The following is a 19,594-nucleotide window of genomic DNA, read 5'->3' on the forward strand; positions in this document are numbered from 1 at the left end:
AAAACACACATTAGCAAATACACCAGTCTCAGACAATGTGATTCATCATCAAACACTGAGACCTCAGTCCTGCAGATAAGCGCTACAAACAATGCTTGTCAGGTATAGGGAGGTGTGTAGAGTTCAATAGACACGCATTCCTGAAACTTTCTTCCTGAAAGAAAGTGTTTGTTGGGAAATTTCTAAATAATATTGTGAAACACATACACTTAGTGAGAGCCAGGAGAAAATCCAGGAACAGGCCCACAATACTGATACCATCTGTAATCTTTACTATCACACACACACACACACACACACACACACACACACACACACACACACACACACACACACACACACACACACACACACACACACACTTCAAATACAGAGAAAGATGAACAGAAACGAAGGACAACTCACTATCACTGGTCTTAGAAAGAGCCTTTACTTGAGACATCATTTTTTCTCTCTCACAGTATAAATAATGATTTTAAAAGTTTGATTTTCATTTTATACAAAAATAATACATGACAGGGAAAATCGAATTATTTGTGTTGAGAATGACTTTAAAATGACCTTTTGGAAAGTAAGAACAACAGGAGTTACAAGAGTAAAGCAAACCAACAAAATCACATTCTTCCTTTTTCCACGTCTAGCAGTCCACAAATAAATCGAATGCATGTGGTGTCTAGTGTTTGACTTCATGAGTTATTACATCATGTTTTGTGTACTTCTGAGTTGCATAAGTGGGTAATACTGTTTGTCCTGGTGACTATGGCCTGATGACAGACAACAGTTATAAGCCTCTCAGTGACTATCCATCTAATACACAGCAACAGGCTCTTAATAACCTGCCTGTAATACCATCATTACTATTTATAACAGAATAATGTTAAAACAGAATAAAAGCATTATGTTACGTCTCATTTTCATGGTATTTTCATGGCATTCCCAAACACCATAAAGGAAAAAGGGGAAAATGCAATGTGCTTGTGCAATATCTGCAGCTTGGCTTTGACAGGCTTTTGTCCTGTAGTTTTGCTGGTGTAAGTGTTTTAAAAACTGCAGATAAGGGGCTAATCCCACTATTTTGTGTTTGTGCTATTCAGTATATTGCATAGTCCTTTCTGTTCTAAAGATTGTCACTTCTAAATCACAGTTTGTTGAAAAAAAAAAAGATATGGACCTGAAATATGTACATGTTTCAAGACTTATAATTCATATCATTCATATTTACAGCTGTACAGAACAGTGACTATTCATATTGTCATACTGTATTAACCGCACAAATGGAAGACCCACTGCAATGTAAATGCAGGAAAATCCAACACATTCAGTCTGTAATGTTCTACCCAAAAAGACTTGACACATGTTGAAAATAATATAAGCTGATTGTCATTTGCCGGAAACTGATTACACAACATCTATGTCTAGGTGAGCTCACTGCTGACTGAGACTGGATGAGAAGAAGCCTCTTAAAGTCCATTAAAAGGTCAGAAATGGAGCAATGGTTATCCTTTAGCATTTGGTACAGTAACCATGTGAGACTACAAAATCATGTCAGTTTAACACCATTTCCATTTGTTCCTAAAAGATATAAGAATCATCCTCTTTTTATTTTGGTGTTTGGAAGCAAAACACTGTTATAAAAGACTAGCTTGGAAATTGATCAGATGTAGTAATTTCCAGGTAATCCTCCCATCTTTCCATGGTACAATTAGACCAAGCTGTTCAGAGTCTCCTTTCTGATTGCTCGCCTCTTTTTTTCAGTCCCTACATTAGTGACCAGCTCATCTTCCAGTGCACTGCTGCCAGTGATTAGGAGTTGCCACAGATACAGCAGGGAGAGAGCCGAAGAAATGTGCTCCTGTTGCTAGGCATTGAGGAAGTCGGGTGGATATGCTCACCAGGCTTGCAGAGGACACTGTCGACATAGAGAGAAAGAAAAGAAAATGGTCAGAACTTAATACGCAGTGCTATGCATAGTGCATATGGTAAAGTTAACAGATTCCAGACTTTTATAAACTTAGCAGCTTTCATCAACCTTCTCTATGGCATTGCTTGCTATTTCTATTTCTCTCTTTCCCCGAATGGGCGGAGACACGTGACCCCGTTCTGACCCGTTGGCCAACAAACAGTCCCACCTGATAAAGGTGTCGGCCAGCTGCTGAGACTGGAGCCTTTAGATTCTGCTCTACGAGTAGAGGGGGGTGTTTCGTGTGAGCGAAAAAGGGCAAACAGAAGGGCAATAAAGCCAGAGTGGGTTTGTAATATCCCCAAGAAAGGCCACTGCCATTTGTTATGCCTCCCAAGTCAAATACAAGGGCTCTGATAAGAGAGAGGAGAACCTGAAAGTGCCTTCTTAGCAATCTGAGGTATGGCATACCTGAGGCACCTTCAGTACCTCGTAAACAGCTTTCTATATAGATATTAAATGTGTTACTAAATATTACAAATATCATACGGTGTGTGTGTGTGAGTGAGAGAGAGAGAGAGAGAGAGAGAGAGAGAAAGAGAAAGAGAAAGAGAAAGACTCTCTACAGTGAAGAGCAACATCTGACATTAAGGCCAAGTCACGTCAGTTCATCAGCCAGTGGCCATCACCGGTGCAGCGTGGGAAATTGAGCGTGTGAAAGCAGTTGAGTGAGGACTGCATTTCAGGCTAGAGCGCTCATGGCGGGTGGGGAGAAGTCAGAAAGGGGAAGAGGGAATTAGTGAACGCACATGCCTCCCCACGGCAGGGAATAAAGAGTGACACGCTAGCTTTAATTAAGAGCGAGGGTCATTTCCTGATCTGATATGCTGAGCGCTGGTCCGAGAGTGGAGGAATAACGAGTGGGCAGAGGCAAAGAGAGAAGTGAGAGATTAAAAAAAGAAGAGGAGAAGGGAAGAGGGATGAGAATAAAGGAAATATACAGGTAGAAATACTAAAAGTCAAAGAGAACAGCTTATATATCAGAAGGCTCATGGCTAAAGTGCACGGGTGACTGGTCAGTCAGGCCGTTCAAAGGAAATGGGTATTCTGAGGAGTACCGCTACACTTGCTTGCTTTACTGATTCAGATGTGCAGAGAGCATAGATAAACTGAAGTGGCCCCTTTACAATTCCTGACTTTCAAATGAACCTTCTTCTAATTCTCTCGTTTCTTGCTGTTCCCTCATTAGTCATTTTCTACATTCGACCTGCTTTAAATTGTAAAAAGCATCCTGTGTCTAAATACTACAGATTTGGTCAGACAAGATTAAAGGTCAGGCAAGCTTAAGGACACCATTTCACTTCACCACAGTGCAGGATTATTAAGTGACGTTTATTTAAACGGTATTTACCCAGTTGAGACCCCCCAGTTGCACCATCTTGTTTACAGGAGCATCCTAATATGACAGGGATTAAATAAATTTGACAGAATGAACACAACTATTAGCTGGGATTAGTATAGTGGTCACTGTGGGCATTTACCAGGTACATGTCCTTTAGTGATAATCGTCATTTTGTGCACGTTAGTGTACCATTCATAATTAAAGATTAATAATTAAAAATAAATGATTTACTGAACAAAAATGATACAGGACAGAGGACCTCATGCTTTAACTTTCCAAAGGCATGACTGAACAAACATGACATGAAACTGCATGCAGAACACACAAGCCTAGATAGTTACTTATTCCACACAAAGTTATCAAATATTTTGGTAGTAGAAATGAGACAAAGCGGTGAGGAGCACATGTCTGACCTGTTTGGAGGAGGACATTGAGCTGAGGCTGCTGAGGCTGTTGTTGTCTGATACTACCATGGCGGATGGAAAGCGTGACGGGTGGGAATACTGCGGTGGCTCCTGCTTGTGTGGGTACACTGTGAAAAAGATGCAACAGCGGTCCAAGTGTCACACGTGTCAGAAATGTCTGCATGTGATAAGAATATAAATGAGCTGTATTTTTCTAAATATATTGTTGTTTTGAGTGAATTGAAGAGTTTTCCATATAGGCATTTGGAGATACTTTTAACAGTTAAAACTGAAGCTGCATAAAATAAACAAACAGAGTGAAGATGTCACAATTACAAGTACGACTTTTTTTCAACAGTGAAGAAAATAAAGAAAATTGGGACGCAAACATTTTCCCATTAAGGATATTTTCACTTCATGTACAATAAAAAATAAACAGCTACAGTGCACACGTAAGAGAAGAGAGCACACTTACTATGTGAGTGTGTAACTGTGGCCATGAAGGGCTGTTGGCTCATGTGGCTGTGAGACTGTTGCATGAGGCTCTGTTGGTGAGAGTTATGCAGCTGCTGTGAGAACTGCACAGGCTGCAGGGTGGCCAGGCTTCCTGCCACACTGTTGATAACTGGCACCGTCTGTGCCTGCGATGAGCTCAGACCTATACATAAAGTTACACAATGTTTACGATGCTACTCATTAAACTGCTGGTTTATAATAGCAGAGGAAAGACAAAAATGCTCAGACCATCAAGTCCCCAAGACATCAGGTACTCACCCTGTGCAATGGCCATTACTCCAGAGATGGGCATAATGAGGTTCTGTGTTTGCTGGTGAGCATGGTGGGAACTGTGGATGTTAGTCAAGGTGCTAACTGGTGGAAGACCTCCACCTGATACCGAGATCTACAAAAAGAAAAACACAGATACTTAGTCAAAGACTGTCTAACTACCATTACCATTCTGCAAAGTTCTGTTTTAAAACAAGAATGTCATGGATTGAAGTGATTTGGTATTTTGGAATTGGCTGCCGGACATAGAGAAGGCTTTGCTCAGACTGTCTGAAGGCAAAGATAAGCTACAATTATCTTCCTTTCCTCCTCATGTTGATGTTCACCTTCTACTCACTGATACGAGTGCACTAGAAAGTTCCAGTGAATTTGAGTCATAACTTAACCAAATTAAACAGGTCAATGTCTCTGTTTTAAAAAGAGGTTTGGAACATTGAAGGTGTTCGAGGTTTGTCAAGCTGAAAATTCAATATTTGGATAGAGCCGGGGAGGGTCAGATGTTCTCCTCCTGGAGCACCCCAGCTTAATCGAGCGAAGCTGTCAGTCCACTTGCCAGAGTAAGCAGAGCTCCACCCGCTATTTCTTCCTCCATGGCATATAATCAATAACAACAGAATGATTCTTTGTCAGGTTTATTGGTCTAGCCATGGTCATGCCCTGCTCATAGTAACACCATAGCTGCTGTGGCATACTGTGGACTAAACCTTACTGTCTACTGAAGCTTCACCTGAAAGAACAATGCAGTGTTTGTTGGGCTACACAGCAGTCAAAGGCAGTGGCTATCGGGGCCCCTGTTCTGCGTTGTTCTATCAAATGTAGGCCTTGGCTTATCTTATCTAAGGCAGGAGTGGCCAGGTGCGCTCACCATCTTGGCGTCAGGTGACAACAGGCCATGGCTTGGGTCCAGGGCTCCGGGAGAGACTTGCTGCAATACAGACTGGCTGCTCGTCATGCTGTGGTGATTGATAGTGCTGGAAGAGCTGACATCACTGGGACCATGGTTGTACCTTATAGCTGAGATAAAAAGAAAGACAGAGAGAGAAGAAACAAAGAGAGAGAGAGAGAGAGAGAGAGAGAGAGAGAGAGAGAGAGAGAGAGAGAGAGAGAGACTTTTTGAAGGTTGTCTTAGTGGATGTATTTCACACAGACATACATACATACAGGTTACAGAATTGCCGCTCCATGTTTTTTCACATTAGCCACAAGTTGCCAGAGACACTTATGTCTGCCTTCTGGCCCCAGACAGGTTAAAGAAGAGCAAACAAACTCCCCTGCCCAACAGAGTCAAGGCCAGTGTACACATAGCCTGTCACTCATAACATTACACACTCCCAGAGTACCTTAAACCCTCTTTTAAGGTACTCTTTTGTATTAAAAAAAAGTATACATTTTTACATTCACTAATTAAGATTCTTTTAATGGGACAGTTTGTACTGCAGTTTGAGTCTCATGGCAAATCCCAGGGGTCCATTTTACAAGGATTTCAGTCATCTCTTGTGCAGTGGATGTTTGCGAATCCCAACCTACTCTGATACTGACCAAGCAAACATTACAAAATCAATGCCAGTGTCAGATACTTCTGTTGACATGCAGGCAGTGCCTCATTTAAGCTCCAGTATCAATCTGACACAGCAGCACATTACAAAAGGCACCATGTTCTACACAAATGTCATAGGTATAAAGGTATGAAACATATACGCCATATAAGTGGAAAACAATTTTTTTTCAACCAAAGTGGCATTGACCACATTTCATCCATCATGTGGTTCATTAGCTAGACATCAGACGAGGGTCTCTCTAAAGAAGGCCACAAACCTGGGTTTATCCACTTAAGCATGCAGCCAACACTCTCAGAGTTCTCCAGCATCTTTTAAACACCGACAGTAGACAATAAAGCACTCCATCGGGCCCATGGACCCCTGGCCACACAATGGACCAACCACCATAAACAGACTTTATTTTATTGGCCTATACCCTGTAAAAGTGTCAGAGGGAGGATGGGGCTATTCATTAGAAACTTTGTCTGACTTTTTCTGCTATTCACCTAGGATGCAGAGACTGCTCTTCTCTCTCTTCCTTGATCGCTTTTAGCCAAGACTGGTTTGTATGTCTGATTTAGTCTGACCAGCAGGAGAGTTCTGTTTCTGGGGCAACAGAGAAGCAATGGTCTTTGACAAGACAGGGCAGGAGCAGTGCAGGACAAAAACATCAGGTGCCATAGGAAGGTGTTACTATCCCATTTGACAATATGCATTACAAACCTTGTAAAATAGTGTATCAATTCTCAACCTAAAAACCTAGTAGAAAAAGCCAAATTGAGTAAATAAAATGTCTAGAATCTTGAGGATAGTAAGAGCAGAAGGGGAGTGGTAGCAGGGAGTGGGAGTAAGAACTAAAAAGCTTCAGTTCTCCCTGGGACCCATGTAATATCAAAGCTCTGGTGCCCAACCCCAGGCAATAGTCTTTAGAATACTGCTGCATATGAGAGACCTCCTGGGTCTCTGCAGGACGTACATGTCCTTTCAGCCTGGCTGTGGGTCTCATTTTAAGTGTGTGGACAGCTGAACCCTTGAGTCCTGTGCAAAGGTCATCCAGAAGGACGCTGCATCATAAACTACAATGTTCTACACTCTGGCCCACCAGCTGAGAGGAATTCTTTCTTAAGAGATATTTTCCGAGGCAAAATGTGAGGCATGATAATAGTACAACAGATTCAAATTACTCAATGGAGCTATCAAAAATTGCTGCTAATGGTATATCTATTCATACATGAGTATAGGAACCTATGTGCATTCTATTGGGACTCAAAATAGAGGTAATGAAACAACCATAAACTCAAAACATAGTTCCTAACTCTTATCAATTGCATGATAAGATCAATAGAAGGTCAATAAAACTGAAATAAGAGAACTGACCCTTCAGTGACCTTTTCCTTCTGACCTAGGTTTGATGTGATTTGAAAAAAAGGGGTAGAAAAAGGGGGCTTCACCCACAGCCAACTTTAGCCACAGCAGAATTGGTGATCAGTCCTGACTGGTCAAAAAAAGACCCAATACTAGCGGACAGCTCCTGCTGCTTTGCTCCCGTCCCTGCTTCAACCACTATATTCTAGTTCATAAAGGTGGGGGGAGGGCCCTGACATCCCCTCCCCTACCCCAACAGAGATAAATGAACCTAGGTTACAGTCACTTCTAATACACCATGGACAATGGGGCTTCCTGCTAGGAGAGAGTAAAGAGAGCAAGGGACATGGGAGCCCCTTATCAAAGGTCTGGGACATGTAGTAGCTGAAGATTTTAATTGTCAATTAAGCACGCATAATACAGACTGTGTCTTAGCAACATGATGAGGGCAACCTGCTGAGCCATTCTTGTTGGGTCAAGCTTCTACACTGGAAAAACATCTGATGCTGCTGGCAGGATGCCTTGTAAGCACCCTAACCCCCAGCTAAGAAAGAGCTTAGTAAAGCACAGTCTTCCTTTTCTGAAACCAACACCCCTACCCCTTAGCTTCTGCCCCTTTCAACACTAACACACCAGCATCTGACCCTGGCTCTCCTTGCAACCTGGGGTCATTGACTGGCCAGGTGTGCAGGAGGGAAAATCCATAAGCAAACAAACAAGTGCCTCACAGCCAGCATGTATCCACAAGATTAAAAAGTATGTTCAAGCAAAACAAGCTCTAGCTTCTTCTCAACTTTTAACACAAAGTTTTTTGTTGTTGTTGTTTTTTTAGTGCTTTGCTATTTCAAGCCTGGTCAACATATCTTACTGGGTATGTAACAGTACTACTGTCATGCTGGTATCCTGCTTGTTTGACCTGAGACTGACCCAAGTACTGATCCCAGGTACATGTGGATTCTGTTAACATATTTCCAAAGCTGAGAATAAAACTGTGCATACTGGGCTATGCACAGTACTCTCTAATTAATCACATCTCTTCTCAGCCTATTGCAGATCTCATCTGTCTCAACTCTTTTTTCCTTTCCCACAGAACTGGAGTTGAAGCTAATGACGTTGTTTTCCGCCTACATTGCTATCAAACACGACAGCCCTGATAACAGCCTTGCCTCAGTAACCTGACCTAGATTCACAACCGAGGCTTTAAGCAGCTTTGAAAAATTACATTAGTTAAGCTAGAGGTGAGAGCATATTGAAATATGGTTACCTTGCATCTTGCTGGGGGGAGAGGTGCTGGCCTGGGAATGGTGTGGCGAGCTGTGTGTGAGGAGCGGGTTGATGCTTTGCCCTCCATAGGCATCCATAGCCAGCTTCTGTCTGAAGGCTTCTTCTTTGCGCCGATTAGCAAACCAGTTGTAAACACGCACCTCTGTGACTAAATTGGTACCAAGCCCTTGGGCTTTAGATGGCGACACACCTCTCTGGAGACACTCTGCCCTAAATGGGACAAAAATATTTTGTCAATAGAATTATTTGTCAATTATCTAAGATTACAAAGCATATAAGAATGCTAGAAATGTAATATTGTATTATATTTGATCGCTCTATCGAATAATTAATTGACATTCCTTGATACTGCATGTTGTAATAGTTAATAACTTATAACATATGATACATGCAGCATTACCGATTGCATTCATCAACCAGAGTTTCCCGCTCTTCTTTACTTGGGTTCTTCTGTCGTTCATAGGCTTGGTAGAGGATCTGCTGGGATGCAGGCCCCCACTTGAAGCGGTTGCGTCTGAGTTTCTTGAGGGCAGGTTCAGTGCCAGCGTCCTCTCCAGGCTGCCCCATGCCCGGTCCAGGCTGAGTGAACTCAGGGAAAAGAAGGAGCACTTGATCCTGACTGACTTTGTCTGTCATGCTACTGCCAGACCCTTGTGATGCTTGGTTGAATTCTGTAAAAAGAATTAAGTAAAAAGAGTGTTTTTGGTGTACATGTTCTTTACAAAGTCCGTGCATGAGTGGCACTGAGATACGTGGCCAGTGTAACCTACTCAAATTTACTTAACATGATTTAAGCATAGAAGAACAGAATGGAGTAAATGCCATCATGGGGAAAAAAGTTTACCTTTGCATCAAAGATCAAAGGAAAAGTAAATATGCTACTCTAAATATACATGACTAAATATATATTATACATAGCTTTTTTTCATACATTTGCTTTAATACCAAACGAATCTTTTACATGCTACCCTTCATTTGGTTTCAATGCAACATGAGACGCAGAACTTACGTCGCAGAATCTCGCGCTGCTTCCTGACGTACCAGGTGTACAGAGCCGCGCGCTTCTGCGTCTTCATGGGTGTGCCCTTGTTCAGGTGCTGAGAGAGATGTGATTGGTTGAGGCCGGTGACGTCGACCACTTCGCGCTGGGGAATGTTGTGCTGCTGCATGTAGCCCTTGATCATGCGCGCGGCTCTCCATGGGTCCTCGCTGCGCGCGCGGGCACAAAGACGTTATATATTTACTTAGAATTAAATATGCGTGTTTATATTTATATTAGTATTCTGCAAAAAATCCAAGCTTTTTAGTTCTTGCTACCACTTCACTTCTGCACTTACTACCCTCAAGATTCTTTATTTTTTCCCCTCAATTTGGCTTTTTCTACTAGGTTTTTAGATTTAGACATTTAGAATTAACACGATATTTTACAAGGTTTTTAATGCATACTGTCAAATGGGATAGTAACACTTTCTTATGGCTCTTGATGTTTTTGCCCTGCACTGCTCATGCCCTGTCTTGTCAAAGACCATATTTTGCTTCCATATGACCATATGTTGCCCCAGAAATAAAACTTTCCTGAGTGTCCTGACAAATGATTAACAAGAGAAATAAAAAGAGAATCAAATGCTTAATGTAAATGCTGCATGCAAAAGCTCTGAAACAGAATAAACCTGTGATTCTTAAACGCCTATTCGATCACCGTGCTGTTCCTTCTTTCCCTCTGTCTCTGTGACAGCTTTGTCTATTTTAGTTTCCAGGTTTAAAGTGGTGTAAGAGCTCACACATGATTGTTAATCACCCTAATAAACGATCGTTAATCATCGCTTTCAGTGAGCTGTAAATACTTTCAAAGGTTAGGACCAGATTAATTGGATAAACACAATTCATCCTGATCCTGATGTGATTTCATTACAGAAGGACGTTTATAAATAATTTTAAAAAATCAGTAAGTAAGAATTTCTCCATCTACGTAGCCATTTTTAAAATAAATAATACATTCGTGACTGTATGAATTTTGCATAATAATATCGGCTAGATTTCATATACAGCAGACAAAATGCAAAGGAAAAAACAAATATAATAATAATAATAATAATAATAATAATAATAATAATAATAATAATAATAATAATAATAATAAAACGCCTCCCCTAGGCATAATAAAGGCTTCGAATTCTGAGGACATTTTACAAATAATAATAATAAAAAAATAACAGAAATGTAAACAGTTAGAAATGTAAATTAAATAATAATACTAATGAACGAATAATAGTATTTTAAAATACCATTTTTTCAAATGGTACTAAATATGTTATTTAAAAAAGACCAAAACAAACAAAAATGGTGTTGTAATTTAAAGATAAATAGCTAGTGCGCTAAAAAAATTAAAAATTAAAAATTAAATCATGTCTACTGCTTAACATGTTAGTTATCTGAACAACTTTGAGGAAGTTCAGTTGGCAGAACAAAAGGCAACTATTAAAAATAAATACATAAATAAATATCACACTGCAGTGCGCACTGAAATGTCCTCCGATTTGTCTCTAAAATATACAATTAAACACTGTTATTAAAGATTAGGTACATCGAAGCGGACAAACATATACAGTAGGACAGAAATAAAAGAGCAACACAGCGACTAAACAGCAGCGAAACCGAGTGCGTAAAATAATCTGCTGTGGCCGAGTGAACGCTTACCTTTCTAAATCCAGACTGAATGAAGGATTAGCTTTAGTAACTGTAACAAATCTTTCTGGCCTGTTTGATGTCGAGTGTGACTCCACACACACTCACACACACTTACACTCACAGTAACTTACAGCTGAGGGAGAAGCTGCTTTATGCCTTTTGACAATGAATAACCAGATCTCCATTCACGCTAATCATACGCCACTGTGTATCTTTCAGTTGATGATTTATAGAATAAAATTAATAAGAAGTCAACGCCACGTGGTTTAGTTTGTGTTTTTAAAACTACATTTCGCGATGCTGATGTTGAGGCTTCAGGAAGAAAAGTTGGGCTACAATTTCAGGAAAAGCAATGTGAATTTATTTGTTAAACCATTACACTGAAAATACGACATACAAAATAACAAATAATTAACAACAAATAATTAACAACAACAACATTATTATTATTATTATTATTATTATTATTATTATTATTATTATTATTATGTTGCGTTGTATTTTGGAATCACTCTGTTTTATTATCATAGATAAATTACAAATTACAAAATTGTTTTTAAATTAAGTCATTCGTATTTTAGTACAGAAATCAATTTTATACAATTTATTCATGCATTAGATAAATTCGATTATTTAAAAAAAAAAGGAAAGGAAAGAATTTTTTTTTTCTGAAGTTCTGTAGTAGCCTGTCATTATCATATAGAAAGATGAAAATAACATTTTACATTTAGCCCGAAGAGCACAGTTAGTTAATGATAAATAGAGCTTCTTCAGTTGATATTTTGCTAAGTCAAAGAAATAATAACCAGGTAGATAATTAGTAACTAGAATGTTAAAAGATGAATTTGGCGCGTGGTTTTAAATTTGTAAACACTGCAAACTTGGACTTTATTGTAAAGTTACTAACAAGCATCATAATACTGGTTTTTGTTGTATACCTATTTGTTTTTTTGATACTGAAATAAATTCTAGAATACTGTGTTTCAATGGTATTATTTGAATATTACTGGGGTTTATAAACACCAGCGCGTATATGACTTAAAATACTTAAGTATTTTTTTTTACTAAACGTGTTCACAAACAAACAACACTAATAATAATAATAATAATAATAATAATAATAATAATAATAATAATAATAATAATAATAATACAATTTTAGACTTTAAAGTTTTGGGAGTTTATTAAGAGTATTAATTAATTAAATTGCAATGACAATTGATTATTTTGATCTAATTGTTTAGGCACTTTAGACATGATCCTTACTGTAAACTAAAGTAAAGTAAATGGCCACTCACGCCAACATGCGGTCCACCTCTGCGCGCTGCTCCGCCGCTTCCTCCGTGTTGAGAGACTGCAGCTCCTTCAGGATAGGCGGCGTGTCGTAATCATCTCCGTCTTCAGAGCATTCGTCCCCCGACAATTTCCCTTTACTGTGCCCATTGGTCAAACTATGAAAGATCGGCTTGGCCTCCACGTCGCTGCCGTTTGTTTTACCCGCCGACGGAGACATGTGAAGGTTCTCCAGTTTAACTCCATAACTGGCCGGGCTCGGCTCCATGTCGTCCAGCGCCTGGATCAAAACATCTTTGGTAACTCCGGAGTCTAACAGGGCGGATAAAAGCTCCTGCTGCAAAGATGTTAGTTTGGACACCATGTTTGCAGGCAAAAAATGCCCACCTTGATAAGGAGGTAAAGAGAGAAATGAACACCCTAAGCTCTTCAAATTCCCTCTCCTCACCACCTCCAGTGCGTAAAAAGTCCCCCTGAGAAAGACACCTGCTTGATGAAGCCGAGCCACTTCCCCACTCGCTATAACTTGCCATGATGCTTTGGGTGGGCGGGGTATCTACAGTATGCTAATAGAGGGCGGGGCTCTGCAGTCACTGCTGCTTTTGTGCTGTCCTTTATGCAAATGAGCAGGCTGTCACAGACCTGCAGGTAAAGCGTGTTTACACTGGAGCTCTGCTGCTTTTATTGGCCTCCCTTATCAGGAACTTCTGTGAACTTTGGACTCTGACACATTCAGACGGTTGTGAAGGGGAATAATAATAATAATAATAATAATAATAATAATAATAATAATAATAATAATAACAAAATGACAGCAATTAATCTACAAAATGCTAAACAAATACGCTTACCTATGTATATTAAAAGGCTACTTTATGTAATATATAATTAAATCAATACACATAACACATACAATATATATATATATATATATATATATATATATATATATCAAGTCAAGAGTCAAGAAGCTATATACACTTATATATATATAAGTGCTTAAAAAGTGCCTAATACGCAGGTTCGTCTATATGTATATATTTGTGTGTGTGTGTGTGTGTGTGTGTGTGTGTGTGTGTGTGTGTGTGTGTGTGTGTGTGTGTGTGTGTGTGTGTATACAGTATAGATGAACCTGCGTATTAGGCACAGCAGCATTCTTTTTAATACATCAGGAAATCAGAAATACAGTTAGAGGGATTTTGCTGTGTGTTTTAGATAGGAAAGAGCTCTTATGGTGCTGCTTTTTGTCCAGCTGCACTTTTATAAACACTTTGTGTTCAGTATATCTCTGTGCACCTCTTACTATTTACTTTAAAAACACGTGGTTTTCGTTAGACGTGGACTTATGCTTTCGGTTGATCGTGTTTTTTTATCATGGCCCGAGTGAAAAAAAAGTCATGTGATATAAAGACATCCGTAAAGGAAGTAACTATATATTAATATTAAATGTAGAGGATAGTACTATATAGTACAGTTTCCAAAGGAACATAATTTGTATTTGATCCAGGAGCTTATTTCATTTATATATTTGTGTTATACATGTATGTATATATCTGCAGAGCTACGATATGGATCTGCAGAGCTACATTTACATGATAGGATGCTGATGAGAGGGTCAGATTAAAGTTTTTTTTTTATGGAGAAGCAGAATTTCACACACCTCCTTCTGAAGATTTCAATGTGTCAACCATTAACAACAAATAATAACAAACAGCAAAACCTGTGTGTCCTGCACCAAGCTCTTGGCCCTGTTTTGAAAGCCATGTGTGTAGTAGAGCGTAGTGAAAAAACATTCAGCATTCCCGAGCTCATGGTTCACAGACACAGGATGGTTGGGTAAGAGTAGGACAGATGTGGCTTATAAGCTGTGTTAACACTTCACATTTATGCCACACAAACTGCAGATACTTAGTCACTTGTAGCTAATATAAATGTTAAGAATGACTCTCACTACATCAGTCATTAGTTATAAGGGGTATGAAATTTCTTGGGAATTTAATTAAATGGACGTAATTAAATTCAGTTCCTCAATAAATGTCAGGAAAATGTCTCTGTCGGGTATTCGGTGGTTCTTCCCAATGCCCTGAATGCATTTTATTTTTGTGATTGGTTGATATCAATAATGAGATATGCTGCCGCTGAAGAAGAAGAAGAAGAAGAAGAAGAAGAAGAAGAAGAAGAAGAAGAAGAAGAAAAAGAAGAAGAAGAAGACTTTGTCATTGGAGCTGGTCATTGTAATGAGCAATGGAGGCTGGAGGAATGGAGGCTGTTATGGTGTCAAAGTTGTTATGGTGTCAAATACAAAGTTGCTGAACCAAAAATGGCAAGCAGTTTTCATATGAGGTTTTCAGATAAACCTAGCAGTCATGACATGATTCCTGTGATGTTTAATGTTGTCAAACTGTGATAATATGAAAAGGAAGACTCACACAAAGCTCATAAATGTATAATGCATATTAGTAGCCATGGCATTTGTAGACCAACCCAGTTACAATGGTCAGAAGAACAGAAACTGATGCCTTTCAGCCTGGATTTGCTTCAAATCACATATTACAAATGATACTACATATAGCTGATGGTTATCCCCAGGTCAGTGGTTTACTACAGTGGTTGTAGTAAGACTGCAATAATAAACTATATTAACAATTGGGTTGCATATTTAAATACAACAAAATTTATATATCAAAATGAATATAAAGGTGGCCTGAAATGTGTTAAAATCTAGGTCAAATCATCAGAGCTTGCTCTGTGAATATTTAAATGTAAGAATTGAAGTTTGAGGTTAATTTTGAATAAGAGTTTCTGAACTAAAATACACCTGGCAGCCATTAAGGCCTGTGACCTCTTGCTACCCTCTACTACAGTCTAGATCACAGAGCAGAACGTTCAGAAATTTTCCAGAGGTAGAGCAGAAGTAGAACATGGATGTGAGACTCAGAAGCCACCGATCATGTCCCGTTCCACACAATGACTTGGACCTTACCCTCTTCCTGCACTCATCAACTGCTCCACATTACTGTTTTAAAACATGTCATCCAACCTCCAGAGAACTTTATGCTTCTTCAATCTTTATTGTCTTTAGTGGGGCATTTTTTTGTTCAGATAAAAATAGAGAATAAGAGGTCTGATGTTTGGTCTGGGTTTTTTCATAGTGTTTCTTACTGTAAAACGTGAACTGTGGACTATTCACGAATTAAATTCTCCATTATATATCTCAAAATATGGTTTTGACATAACACACAACATGTTTGGTGATCTTTATGCTATAGGAATTTGGCATATGTACAGTTTTGCAGAAAATATTAATACATAGTTTGAATTTTTTAAACACTAAAGTCATCAACAACTTTGATCAAGAACTAAGTGCTTAAAGTGCTTTGATTAGATCACCTGAATTTTCCACTGGAAGCAAATTGAGCATTGATCCATGAAGCATGAGGAACCGTCACCATTCATCCTACAGAACAGACAATTTGGAAAAAGTCCACATTGCCACAATCACAATAATCCCTTAAAGCCCTTAAAACATTTATGATGAGTTGAACTCATATCTCCTCCCATGACATAAACGCATCATGTGTTATTAAACCTCCATAATGTGAACAACCAAACTGTCATTGCCCTTTCCTGCTTCTGAATGTCTGACTGGCTGACACAGACCGTCGACTCAGTAAACAGACGATGTAAAGGGTGTGCATGTGTGCACTTTTCCCGAATGAAGCCTAAGACATGAAAGTTTACAGTGTGAGTGTTTACCTTTAAAAGTGATACAGATGTGTGTCTAAGCTCAGAAACCATTTTGCCTTTAATCACTTTGATTTCCTGACCATTCAGTCCATTTTTTTTTACTATTTACCTCATTATCTATGGAAATGAGACTCCATCTCCGCTGTGTACCTCTGTAAGTTTGTTTGCAACTAGAAGACAACCGATGTGAGCTATCATGGTCAGCATCTTGGATGTCTTACACCTGTATTCAATACTCAGATTGGGTTCCTGAAGAACAATCAAAAGAACATGATGAAGTAGACTGAGGGAGTGTTGTGGAAAACCTTGAAGAGCCGAGGTCAGAGTGTCCTTACAGAAGCAGCCTATAACTCATCACTAGGGCACCATGACCCCATGAATAACCTCCCCATCCTTCTCTGGCCTTCAGTAACTACTGTAGGAAGCTCCTCAATACACCTTCAAATCATTACAGTAAGAAAGCCTTGTCATGTAATATAAGTACCATATTGTTTCCATATAGCATCTGTTTAAAACAATGTATTAGTCCAAATAAAAAGGACAGCAGGTTCATAAGCATTGCATCTGCTGCAAATGATTGACCGCTTGAAAGTTACTGTACACACAGTAAGATTTTTTGCTCATCATGCTACCACATTACACATTACACGGGTCTATCATTCAGTGTTCTGTGTTAAATTTCAGTGCCTCGTTGTTTTCTGTTCACACTGTTCTTGTACTTCTCACCCTGCCCATCCTGGAATCAATATTGACTCAGGGACTCAAAGTAAAGCTCTACTGCTGTACTGTAAAATAAGGAAAGACCATTTTGACTGAGTGGTTTGTTGAGGTTTCAGAGGAGTCTGACTAAACAGGAATAATTCCAAATCATAAGACATATAGTGTAACCACTGTACACAGTCTCAGCAGCTCTGTACACATGGCCATATTACAAGCATTTCTTATGGTTCTTGGTGCTGGTACTTGGCGATATTTGTCTGTGAACCAGAAATAGTCTAAGAGAGAGAAAAAATGTGCGTCAATTGGGTTCTACCACATAAATGTTCTGTTGTAACCCTTTTGAGAAGCCTACAAACAGTTAGAACCAGTATGTGCAATAAATCTAATCCGCAAGGCTAGAACGTAATCTGCTGAAGTTATTTAATCTAAAGGCAACATTCTAGTGGTAAAACCACTGTGTTTAATACTTGAGTTGAAAAAAACTGACACTCAATAACTTACTATATTCTGTAAGCCAGGCATATAAATATGAATTTGATATTGAACCTTGCTAAAGTTCTGTTAGAGCTTTAATGTTGTCATTTTTAGATAGTACTTGTTAGCTTCGGTCTCATCTTAAGTATGTAAATGATGCTTATTTAAGGTTCATGCTGTATGATGGATTTGGGTAGTCAAAAACATCTCTCATTTTTGAATTGTTATTAGGTTTTTTTGGCTTTATTGGCTTGTTGTCAGAAAGGATTCGATTAATAAAGGATATGAAAAGAAAAAAATTCTATTTGAATCTCAATCTATCCTGAGATATGTGCATGTAGTCTCTGTGCTGTATTCAGTCTCAATGTAAATTAATATCTCTACTGGTGTCACATTTAGCATGTGTCCACAATCCTATAAAAGAAATGAAAAATATTAATAATCACATTATAAATAAAAATTACTTTATATATATCCCCTTCACACAATGATTAATAAATGCAGCAGATCTTTGTTTTTATATGTTTGCCTTTTTATTACTAAACTGTATTCTGGCAGCAAACAGCCCAATCTAGATCAGGTGCTGCCGAGGGAGGAAATCTACAACCAACAGAATCTAATCCACATTTTCAGAGCTTACCAACAGAATTAAAAGACTTACTGGAAAGAGGGGATGTGTATCACCTAAGCATATGTCATGCATGAAGAAGGCCAAAGCTCTGAAACTTTCTATGTGTTAGTCATTATTTCATGATCCATGCAGGGTGCATTTGCATGTGGCTCCAAAGTTTCACAGCAACATGATGCGTTTTCTGAGTTCATGCAGACTCATACAAAACCACATGTCCATGGGGCATGAGATAATGCTCCAGGTATTACAGACTTGATTTTTGCTCCCTGGCGCCACTTTGTGGGGGACTGTGCTCTCTCTCTCTCTCTCTCTCTCTCTCTCTCTCTCTCTCTCTCTCTCTCTCTCTCTCTCTCTTTCTTTCACACACACACACACACACACACACACACACACACACACACACACACACACACACACACACGCTAAAAGCAAAGCAGGCCAGTGAGAACAATGGGGGTGAACTGGGAAGTCAGAGGTCCATGTGACTTTAATCCTCCTCCTAACCTTCCCAAGACCCCCCACCACCCACCACCCAATTAAGCATTCAAAAGCAATTACCTGCTTGATTTCCTTTGCGATTAAGGTTGACTTCACAGCCCCCTTATTAATGCAGAGCCACGCAGCAAAGCCATTAGCCGCCATGAGAAGTTCAACCTCTTACTCGCAACCTGCCCAGCAAAAATGGTCACTTTCAAAACAAGCATACCATTAAAAGGCACAAATTGAAGCTGGTACAGAAGAATACATTGCTGAGAGAACTTAATATTCACTTAATATTGAGAAGGTGCTCAAGCACCAGCAGTTTGTAAATACTTCATTCAGCTACACGTACTGAGATACATAAGTGCGTAAAACTCCAAGGAAATTCCTGTATGACTATAAAATACACAACATATATAAACTACATAGTTTTAAATGAGTAGTTTAAAGGTAACGTTGTCACATGATTTTACAGCCTTGTTAAGCATTTGGAAATGTCTTACATAAAGAGAAACGAAAATAGAATTTTGTTAGACACATACAGTAAAGAACCAAAACGTTTGACATTACCATACTTTAATTAACCATGAGTTTTAAACATATGGTGGAGGGTTTTTTTTTTTTTTTTTTTAAAAAGGTGGTTGGAATAATTTCAGGTATTGATACTGTAGATCTGGTCCTAAATTCACTTACATACATTTATATAACCAGAAAAAAGAACAAAAACAAAGCGAACAACCAGAAAACCTGAGTCAGTAATCATTTATCTGTAGTTGATGCTAAAAATTTTGTAAATGTAAACATTATATTGGTTCTTCCCTGCAAAATGGAGTTGTTTTTGTGAAGAGGATCGTGTTATTTGTCTGTGAATTTAAGATTAAA

The 19,594-nt window shown here is 38.9% G+C and overlaps 1 protein-coding gene across 6 annotated transcripts; it reads right to left on the minus strand.

Annotated features, from left to right (window-relative positions):
* Window positions 1–411: 411 nt before the first annotated feature.
* Window positions 412–18,889, minus strand: hnf1ba (HNF1 homeobox Ba). Of its 6 annotated transcripts, none has more exons than XM_047820851.1 (11): window positions 18,791–18,889; window positions 12,666–12,940; window positions 9,689–9,888; window positions 9,080–9,350; window positions 8,660–8,889; window positions 5,358–5,506; window positions 4,481–4,607; window positions 4,182–4,364; window positions 3,716–3,834; window positions 3,312–3,356; window positions 412–1,909 (listed from the first exon to the last, which is right to left on the minus strand). In XM_047820851.1, exons 1-11 carry the CDS (start codon window positions 18,872–18,874, stop codon window positions 1,889–1,891), a joined length of 1,704 nt encoding a protein of 567 aa, XP_047676807.1. In that variant the 5' UTR covers window positions 18,875–18,889; the 3' UTR covers window positions 412–1,888. The 6 variants fall into 6 exon arrangements, 4 of the variants coding, with proteins under 4 accessions (XP_047676807.1, XP_047676808.1, XP_047676809.1 ...); XM_047820852.1 differs by lacking the exon at window positions 18,791–18,889 and adding an exon at window positions 18,263–18,505; XR_007144420.1 differs by lacking the exon at window positions 18,791–18,889 and having other exon boundaries at window positions 3,716–3,884; window positions 12,666–13,175.
* Between the last annotated feature and the right edge of the window lie 705 nt (window positions 18,890–19,594).

Source organism: Tachysurus fulvidraco, chromosome 11 (genome assembly GCF_022655615.1).
Source record: "Tachysurus fulvidraco isolate hzauxx_2018 chromosome 11, HZAU_PFXX_2.0, whole genome shotgun sequence".
Classification (NCBI taxonomy): Eukaryota; Metazoa; Chordata; class Actinopteri; order Siluriformes; family Bagridae; genus Tachysurus; species Tachysurus fulvidraco.

Excerpts from the sequence above, each read along its gene's own strand:
- hnf1ba (XM_047820851.1), bottom strand. The coding sequence starts at position 18,874 with ATGGCGGCTAATGGCTTTGCTGCGTGGCTCTGCATTAATAAGGGGGCT. Across the intron at positions 9,351-9,688 it reads GCAGCGCGAGATTCTGCGAC|AATTCAACCAAGCATCACAA; the intron begins GTAAGTTCTGCG and ends TTCTTTTTACAG. Across the intron at positions 3,357-3,715 it reads CAATGTCCTCCTCCAAACAG|GATGCTCCTGTAAACAAGAT; the intron begins GTCAGACATGTG and ends CTGTCATATTAG.